Raw genomic sequence first — 9,993 nt, 5'->3', positions numbered from 1 at the left:
CCATCAACCAACTTAACTAGCTTTTAAACCAATAAACTAATAAGAACTCGTCAACAGCGCAAGTAGTCTCAATCACTCACGATAAGCGTTTCATAGATTTTCAAAGTAAAAGTTTACATTTTACATTTTTATTTTTATTTATATTTAACTAAATTAGCTGATATTTATACCACAAAGTAACAACAAATAGTATATGTGACCTTCTCTTGTTTTTATTTTTCTATTGTAATCAATAATAAAAACAAAAATGTAGAAACAAAAAATAAATAATATATATATATATTAATAAACATTTTCACAAATTTGTTGTGAGAGGGTAAACGACCACACTACTCCTCACAAATCTCCATCGGTTAAATCCTCTATCGCTGATTCCATATCACATTCTTCGCCTCCGATTCTCGTCTCTCTCTCTCTCCTCTGGTACTCTCTCTCTCTCTCTCATTTAACTCTGCTATAGTTGAATAATCGATTGTGAATTTACCTCAAAATTTTGGAAATGGTGCTTGTTTTGGAAGACAATCGGTGTCGTTACTTAGAAAAATCTTACAATGCCCGAGTCAACTAGGCTATTTGAGGATGAGTGTTCCGAGTCGAGTTTGCGTAGACTTTCTAGTCAACTCAAATTCAACGTCACTGTTCTTACTTTAATTAGGTTTATGCTCAGACGATTATGTTTTGAATCACATTATGTGAATTTGAATTTATATGTTTAATTTTAACAGTTCAGATGTGTTTTCAATTTTGTCTGATTTTCTGTACAAGCTCTGAACATGTTCAATGCTGTGGATTAGTCTCACTGTTGTATTGAATTGTTTTCTGTGGATTGTTGGGGTTCGGTTTGGATGGTTCATTTGAGTTAGTTTGTAGTATTTTAAACCAATAAGTATTTGTTGGCAATGTAGGAAGTAGTTAGTACTTAGTAGCTTTTGTTTAGCAATGATTCTCTTTTGTACTGGATTAGTTTTGGTGTTTGAGTGGGAAACTTGTACGGAATTTGAATTTGTTGAAGTTTCCGATTGGAGTGTTGGTATGTACTTAGTGAAAGCAGGTGTTGTTTAATGTTGATGGGAAAATGATTGGTTTTCATGAAATAGCCAATGCTAAATTTTGATTCAATTTCCTCCTAAAATGTGGTCCAGGGTAATTATGTACCACATCTTAGAGTATACCAGTATAGGTACAATACCAAAAACACTCACACATACACTTACACACACATACAATAATTATATATATGTTATATCTCAGAAGTTAAACTGATAGAATAGTTCAGGTTAAGTTGATGAAGATGTTGATTTTTCATAATTGGAATTAGTTGCCTGAGTGAAAGACCTGATGGTTTGAAGAGATATGTGGTCAAATGGTCAAACATGTGGTTTGCTCCTATAGCTTTGAGTCCCTTCTGGATTGATACCTACAATCGCTACAGCTTCTTGAAAATGTGATTAAAGTTGTGATTGGATATTATTTGAGGTGAGTTGAGAGTTTGGTTTTCCCAAAAAAGAGGAAACAGTGATAATTTATGTTTAAAATTGTAGTGTTATGGGAAGGGTTAAAATACAAGTTGTCAGCCCTTGAATTTTACTCCAATGGTTAAGAAAGGATTGTGATGGTACATTACAGGTTTAAATATTATAAATTACATGAAACGAATGATGTTTATTCTTTTGGCAGTATGTTCACAAATTACACATGCTCAAGACAAAGATGCAGACATATGTAAGAGAAATCTACTTTTTCTGAGATATACTAATGGTACTTTCTTTTAGGTTTTACAACTTTATATTCAGCGGAGAAATTGTTTGAGCCGGGCTATGGACCAGGTTAGGACATGATTTCTTTCCTTTTCTAACTTATAAATTTATTTTTAATCTCTTTTTTTATTCTGATTGGTGATGTTTGTGAATGTATTAGTATGAAAAAGTTGAGAAGATCGGTGAAGGAACTTATGGTGTGGTCTACAAGGCCCGTGACCGCGTCACTAATAAAACTATAGCTTTGAAGAAGATCCGCTTGGAACAAGAAGATGAGGGAGTGCCAAGCACAGCTATACGAGAAATTTCTCTCTTGAAAGAAATGCAGCATGGAAACATTGTGCGGTATGTAACTATAGTAGATTCATATATTTACTAGCTTTTATGAGTTAAGTAAAACACGTTAAAGGATCCAAAATGTCAAGTGTAGGTACACTTCTTTCCCTCCTTTTTGGCTTTCCTTCGCTCTTAGATACATATTGTTGCTTCTTGAACAATTATATTTGGAGACCAGTTATAATTATTATGAAAGGTTCAATCGCACCAGCAACAACAATAACACCAATAATAACAAGAAGTTAGGACGAACAATTTTCTGCTCCGAAACATTTTCAATGATACTTCAATCGTCTTGGTTTTTCTACGTACCTATTTGTATGCAGTCTGCAAGAAAATTTATGTGGGAGCTGTTGGTATAATTGTATTCAGTTGCATGTCTTGGTCTAGTAAACTAGGGTGTGTAGTAATTTGCATGCTGTCTGCAAGAAAATTAATGTGGGAGCTGTTGGTCAAAATGTATTCCATTGCATGTCTTGGCCTAGAAAAACAAGGGCAAGATCTAATTGGATTTGTGTATAGCCAATGTAAATTCTTCAGATTTGGTATCCAAAATGATATGGGTGCTTGTGGGGATGGGATATCTCTCTGCAAAACTTGAGGAAGATTTTTCTCATGTTCAACAGTAAAGCTCTGGCCTCAAACATTTTAGATATTTATTTTTGGGAGTTTCTATTAATGATATTCTTTTTCATGAAATTATTTTTTCTCCTTTTTTTTTTAAAAAAAATTATTTTAAGAGAGCTCCATTAATGGGTATTTGGTTGACAGGTTACAAGATGTGGTGCACAGTGAGAAGCGTTTGTATTTGGTTTTTGAATACCTAGACTTGGATCTGAAAAAGTTCATGGATTCATCTCCCAATTTTTCAAAGGATCTTCAGCAGATAAGAGTGAGTTTTGTTTTTTGTGTTTTGTGTTTCTCCTTCTTTTCATTTTTTATCTTAAAAAATAAAGATTAGACTCGTAGCTGTAAAGAAGATTTTTTATATTTCATGGTTTGGTTCAGTCAGATTAATGCCAAGGTTTCTCATTATTTTCTATTAGTTAATGTATTCTGTTTTTTTTTTTGCTATGTAGTTTTATTAGTTAATGTTATTTTCTATTTTGGCAGTTGTTTCTCTATCAAATTCTCCGTGGCATTGCTTATTGTCATTCTCATAGAGTTCTTCATCGAGATCTAAAACCTCAGAATTTATTAATAGATCGTAGCAATAACGCACTAAAGCTTGCAGATTTTGGACTGGCCAGAGCATTTGGTATTCCAGTCAGGACTTTTACTCATGAGGTATGATTATGTAGTAGATTTGTATTTCCTTCTCTGTTCGTACTCATTTTCCATTAGCATATTATTTAATAGGCACCTCTAAGCTCTATGATCAACTTTTCTTCTCTACCCTGTATTTAGGCAGCAATATCCTACCTATGAGGAGTAGAAACATGGTTTCCTCTTTCGATTGAGAAATTACTTGGTAGTAACTGAGAAGTGATATATTTATATTTCTATGGCCTTAGTAGTTCAAGACACCACCTTAATGATAGGGCCTAAATAATGAACTTCACTCTACAAATTATTACCAGGATTGGGTTAATAATTCTGTGGTGGCTCTGTCTAGGTGGTGATCCTCTGGTACAGAGCACCAAAAATATTGCTTGGAATCCGTCATTACTCTACAAATTATTGCCAAGCTTGGGTTTATAATTTTGTGGTGGCTCTGTCTAGGTGGTGACCCTCTGGTACAGAGCACCAGAAATATTGCTTGGATCCCGTCATTACTCCACCCCTGTTGATATTTGGTCAGTTGGGTGTATATTTGCTGAGATGCTGAATCAACGACCATTATTTCCTGGGGACTCTGAGATTGATGAGTTGTTCAAGATATTCAGGTGAGTCTATTTCTGAACAAAGCATTTTTAAAAAAATAAATTATTTTGCCTTCCCCTCGTTATTTTTCTTCCTTTTCTTTTTATTGGAGGAAAGTATCTGCATCCAACATCTGGATTAACAGTCCTATTCCTTTAAACAAATTGATAAATTGAGACTTATAAAAGGGTACATAAACACTGTTGACTCTGTAATTACTTTACATTCTTTGTTGTGTTCAAACTTAGTTTTTGAACCTTCATTCTTACTTTTGTGAGAAAAACTGTTAGAATTACTAATGTGGAATTAATATAAAAATGATTTTCCAGCCTTGTTAAAAATTCCATCTGTTAAAGTTAGCTGCCTAGAGATTGATTGAAAATGGGCCACGACTTATAGTTCCAAATAGAACATTAAAGAAAGTAGCTGCAAAGAATTTCCAAATTTGCATGCATTGATTTATTATATTCTCACATGATCCTTTTTTTTTATGAAGAATTTTGGGTACTCCAACCGAGGATACATGGCCTGGAGTGTGCTCTTTACCTGATTATAAATCTTCATTTCCTAAGTGGCCTTCAAAGGTAATGTATCTTGTTGAATGTTTTGTTTGCCATAACTTCTTTTATGAGACCCTGATGACATTTGTTACTGAAAATCTTAACTGGTGTAACCTTCACTTTGCAGGACATAGCAAGTGTTGTTCCAAATCTTGAATCAGCTGGTGTTGATCTTCTTTCGGTAAGTTTGGATCTACAATTTTTGGACTTCAATATTAGAGAAAATGATAATGCCATAGTTCGTAATTATGCCGGTGAGTTTGTTTTCTGTAGTTGATTCTTGCTGACCATAGGTTCCTTATCCTATCATTGCTTCTTCCTTACTGAAGAAGTTACTTGGATTTTCATAAGTAACAATTTTAGTATAGAAAGAGAAAGGTTTCTAAAAGTTGGTGCATGATGTCACTATGGAGTTTGAACAACAAAATTCCTTGCCTTGTCTTTTAGCATGGTAATATAGTGTAATATTTTCAAAATATAGATAAGTTTTTCTTACAAATGAGCTCCTTCTGCTCAACATTAGCTTAACACTAGTAAAATATTTTTGATCTCAATCTTCCAATTAATAGCCATACTTTTTTACGTGTTTGATGTGTAATGTTTTTCATACAAATTTTCCGTCCTTGAACCATGCTCTTGATGATCTCACGCAGCATTAAACCCGAGCTTTTAGCACAAAACTTTTCAGTTAGAGTTACATCGAATCAAATGATGTACTTAGGTACCCATTTAGTTTTCTGTGTCCCTAAGCATTTTCATTTTACATGACAGAAAATGCTCCGCCTGGATCCCGTGAAGAGAATTACGGCCAGAGGTGCTCTTGAGCACGAGTACTTCAAAGATATTTCCCTTGTGCCTTGATTTTTGAATCCATTTTCATGGAAGACGATTTGTTTATAGTACGTTTTAGAATCTTTTGGATTTTGATTGTGTGAGAATTGTGTGCTTGTGATTTATATTTTTGATCGCCTTGGACATAGCTTTGATAAAATTGACTGGATAATTTAGCTGATATGTTAATCTCTCAATGGGAGTCTGCTCTCAAGTCTCTCAGTTTCTATCCATTGAAAGATATACCAGTGTTGATTGTAATTTACTTCTTTTTCCCTTTCGAGGGATGGGAATTATATTAAGTTTGACTTTTATCAAACAATTATTTAGCTCAATAATAATTAAACATTCTGCTTAGATTGAAATATTCTTTATAACTTCTTTCTCTCATCTAAGTAACTACTTTGAGAACTTCATTGAAATTTGGTACCTGAATTAACATGACAGGATTTGGCTTCTTTTCGTTAGATATTCTACTATTGTTGAGGTAAACAATTGTTCATATTATTACAGGTTTACCTTCTTCTTCTTCTTGAGTTGCACGTCAAAACTCATTTGTTTTCTTTGGATGTGTATATTTTTTATCTTCAGGTCTGCAATAGGTAACTGGTTACATTCACGTTCTGTTATGTGTATATTTCTGGATTCTTTATGATAATCGGTTACCTTCACGTTCTGATATGTGTGTATATTTCTGATTTTTTTTATCTTCAGATCTGCAATAGGTAATTGGTTAGCTTAACGTTCTGATATGTGTATATTTATGGGTTCTTTATAGTAACCAATTACCTTTATGTTCTGGTATGGGTGTATATTTCTGGGTTCTTTATGGTGGCTGGTTACCTCCACGTTCTGATATGTGTGTATATTTTTGGGTTATAAGATCAGATCGTGTCTTCTTCTTCCTTCAAATTTAATGTTTCTTTTCATATTTAATATAAGTAACTGATCACCCCTCGTATGGTAACTGGTTATCTCACTTATGGCAGAAGGTTACTCCTCTTGATACATGGTATTTAACTTAGTTCTAATTTTTTTTTACATAACTGTAAAAAATCAATCAAATAGCTGGTTACCTTATCTAGGCTTTGAAGAAAAAAAATGTACAATCTAAAAAATAAGGAAAAAAATATTTATAAGAAATAAAAAAAATGATAAACACAATTTATATTACAAAAAAAAAAAAAAATTGTAAAACAACAAAGAAAAATTTAATATAAAAATAGTTATATAAAATTAATATAAAAAATCAAATAAACTAAAAAAAGAATAATCAAATTACAAACATATCCTTCTAAATTAATAAAACTTGATTAAGAGTAAAATTGTAACATAAATAAACTTTTATACAAAAATATGGGAAAATAAACTCATAAAAGTGAAAATCCTTAAAAAAAAAAAAAGCCATAGATTAATTTTTTTTTTAAAAAAAAGCCATATTTTTGCAAACTCTATTAAAAATCTCATATAAAATGTAATTTCCTCTAATTTTTATTTACCTAAAATTTTAATATTAAGTGGACACATGTAATTGAGGAAATCGTCCCAATTGGATAGTCGACTAAGGCCATTGGGTCTTGTTCAGGGTTGACCTTGAATTGTGGGAGTCCTGTACAAAATATGCTATTTTAAAAAATATATATAAAGTGATAATTTTCAAAATTTTGGAGGACTTTGTGTATGTAAAAAATGACATTATTTTGAATTTCGGGACCTCATTGTGTGGGGGCTCTAGGCATAGACAGCACAGACTTGGTCTGTTTATGCTCAGGCCCGAGCTTGCAACTACCTCGAGCAAGATAGTTTTGGGCACCCGTCTTTAGATCTTATACTATAATTCTCTTTTTAAATGGAAATATCTGGGATGCTTTCACAAAGAATCTCACTAGACAATTTTTTGACTTTTCCAATAAAGAGTTCATCAGTGGTAAAGAAGAAGAGGAAAAACTAAGGTGCTCAAGTCTCATATAAAATAAAATCGAATTAGCTGATGTAGGTCATTATAATTTGGATAATATCCTTATAATATATTTTTTATTATACAATTTGGTGCTAGAAGAATGACTTTCACCATACAATTTTAACATGCTTAATCTTCTTTCAGCTTCAAGATGATGAGAAAATTTGTTGGGTTGTAATATGTGAATGTAAGTGTTGATTCAAACAAACTCAGTGTCACAATGCTTGAGATAGGAAAAATGTCCACTGAAGTAGTACATACAAAAATTTATTAGAATTCGAGGAGGTCATCACGTTGCTTTGATTGCCTGAGGCACACATCATAAGACAATAGACTCGAAAGTTCATCTCAACCACTTTTTCAAAGTTAAAGGGTTAAGATCTTGTGATGTCTACACTAGACATGGATTTCTGCCTTCTAATTAACAAATAATTATGACCTAAATGTGACAATTGCACTTCCTACCATCGTTGTAATGCCCTACTAATCCACGACTGTTACATTGTGTGTTTAAAATAGTGCTTAACAAGTTAAGCGAGTCGTTTGGACTCAAAAGTGTAATAAAAGTTAATTAAAAATTTATGTATTAAAACTTTTGTTGTAAAAGGTGATCCAATCATCAAGAATCCCTGCCTAGTGGAAATATATCATCTGATGTGTCCTATTGGGATGATATGGCAGAAATAGATGTGGTGTTGTCAGCTTTGTTTTGGAGGTGTACTATCATTGCCCTCCTATTGGTTGGAAATATAACAACATGTACGAATGCATGGGTATGGAATATACTGTAGGGTATAATGGAAGGCTCTAGATCCTAGGCTGATTACATTCATCAGGGTGGCGCAACAGAAGGTAGGAATCACTGAAATGGGAAGAGGAAAAGAGAGGGGGTCGTGAGAGAGAAGTTATTTACTGTAACAAAGGTCTTCATTGTTGAGTCCTATTGAGAGTATTTTGCTTCAGTATTATTGATCATCCTTGTAGCTTTGTAACTCTGTAATGCTGTTTGATTGATAGTGGATTATTGGCCAAGTCGAGCTGGATGTAGGTTTGCTTATTGCATTCCGAACCAGGATAAAATTGCTCTTAGTGTTTGTTATGATTGTCTCTGTTTTATGGTTTCAATTTTTCCCTTGATTTTTTCCAGCTGTGTTGTTTTTTGATATATGTTCAGATTTGTTGTTTGGTTACATTGATCACAACAAACTGGTATCAGAGCCAGGTTCCAGTTATCCTTCCCCTGCTGGTATTGTGTAACCCGATTGTCTCTGTTTTGGTAGTGGTGTATCAGAGGTGTTCGACAGTTGGCTGAAATGGCTACTTCGTCCTCAACGACGACCAAATAGGAGGTAGAGAAGTTCGATGGTACCCACGATTTTGCCTTGTGGAAGATGAAGATGTTAGCTCTTATGGGTAACTTGGGATTGGAGGATGCTCTGGAGGGTGAAGATAAAATGCCAAAAAATCTCACTGAAGAAAAGAAGAAGGAGATTCTGAAAAAGGCATACAACACTCTAATTCTCAGTCTAAGTGATAAGGTGCTAAGGGAGGTGGTGAAGATGAAGACTGCTGCTGAGGTTTGGACCAAACTTGGTAGTCTTTACATGACTAAAACACTATCTACTAGGCTTTATCTTAAGGCAAAAAAAATTACGTTTAAAATGCTGGAAGGAAAGGACCTAAAAGAACATATAGATGATTTTAACAAGTTGTGTCTCGATCTAGAAAATATTTCTGTTGAGTATGAAGATGAGGATAAGGCATTGGTACTGTTACATTCTTTGCCTAAATCTTATGAAGTCTTCGTGGACATCCTTAAACATGGAAGGGAGACCATATCTTTGGATGATGTGATTGGGGCTCTTAACTCCAAAGATTTACAGAGAAGATATGAGCTGAAAGAGCATGTTGGGGAGGGTCTTATAATACGAGGACGTACAGACATAAGATATTTTAAGAGTAGAGGAAAGTCACGCTCAAAGTCAAGGGGTTTGAAAAAGATAAAATGTTGTTACTGTCATGAAGAGGGTCATATTAGGAAAGTATGTCCCAAACGGAAGAAGGCAGAAAAAGAAAAGGGTACTGAGCAAGTAAATGTTACTTTTGACGATGGTTATGAAAGTGCAGATGTTCTCGTGGTGGCTACGGATGCTTGTGATAAGAAGTGGATCTTAGACTCTGGGTGTTCGTTTCATATGACACCAAACAAGGATTGGTTTGAGTCATATAGAGAGCTTGACGGTGGGAAGGTTTTGCTTGGTAATAATAAGCAGTGCTCAGTGATTGGTATTGATAATATACGGCTGAAAACACATGATGGTTCCGAAAAGTTGTTAACTGAGGTAAGACACATACCTGAGTTGAAACGGAATCTAGTCTCTCTTGGAATGTTGGATTAGCATGGATACACTTACAAGGGAGGTGGAGGCACAATCAAGGTCTTAAAGGGATCAATGGTGGTGCTGAAAGGTGTGAAGAGTAATGGATTATACACCTTGCAAGCAAGCACCGTGATTGGAGTAGCAGCTGCTGTATCAAGTGACGTTTTGTCTAAAACTCAACTTTGGCACCGTCGATTAGGCCATGTGAGTGAGAGGGGACTAATGGAATTGCAGAAGCAAAATCTGCTAAGTGGTGACAAAATTGAAAAGCTTGAGTTTTGCGAGAACTGTGTTTTTGGAAAGGC

The 9,993-nt window shown here is 34.2% G+C and overlaps 1 protein-coding gene across 1 annotated transcript; it reads left to right on the top strand.

The window, feature by feature from the left end:
• Positions 1–302: 302 nt before the first annotated feature.
• Positions 303–5,704, top strand: LOC133804888 (cell division control protein 2 homolog 2). Its single transcript, XM_062242998.1, has 9 exons — positions 303–423; positions 1,773–1,826; positions 1,918–2,102; positions 2,865–2,985; positions 3,207–3,380; positions 3,816–3,979; positions 4,453–4,540; positions 4,644–4,697; positions 5,288–5,704. Exons 2-9 carry the CDS (start codon positions 1,818–1,820, stop codon positions 5,375–5,377), a joined length of 885 nt encoding a protein of 294 aa, XP_062098982.1. The 5' UTR covers positions 303–423; positions 1,773–1,817; the 3' UTR covers positions 5,378–5,704.
• The last annotated feature ends 4,289 nt before the right edge of the window (positions 5,705–9,993 follow it).

Source organism: Humulus lupulus, chromosome X (assembly GCF_963169125.1).
Source record: "Humulus lupulus chromosome X, drHumLupu1.1, whole genome shotgun sequence".
NCBI lineage: Eukaryota > Viridiplantae > Streptophyta > Magnoliopsida > Rosales > Cannabaceae > Humulus > Humulus lupulus.
This window is presented reverse-complemented; position numbering and strand designations above follow the sequence as displayed.

Bases quoted from the DNA above. Each gene is read 5' to 3' on its own strand.
- LOC133804888 (XM_062242998.1), top strand. The intron at 3,980-4,452 runs GTGAGTCTATTT...TTTTTTATGAAG, and splicing joins GAGTTGTTCAAGATATTCAG to AATTTTGGGTACTCCAACCG. The intron at 4,698-5,287 runs GTAAGTTTGGAT...TTTACATGACAG, and splicing joins CTGGTGTTGATCTTCTTTCG to AAAATGCTCCGCCTGGATCC.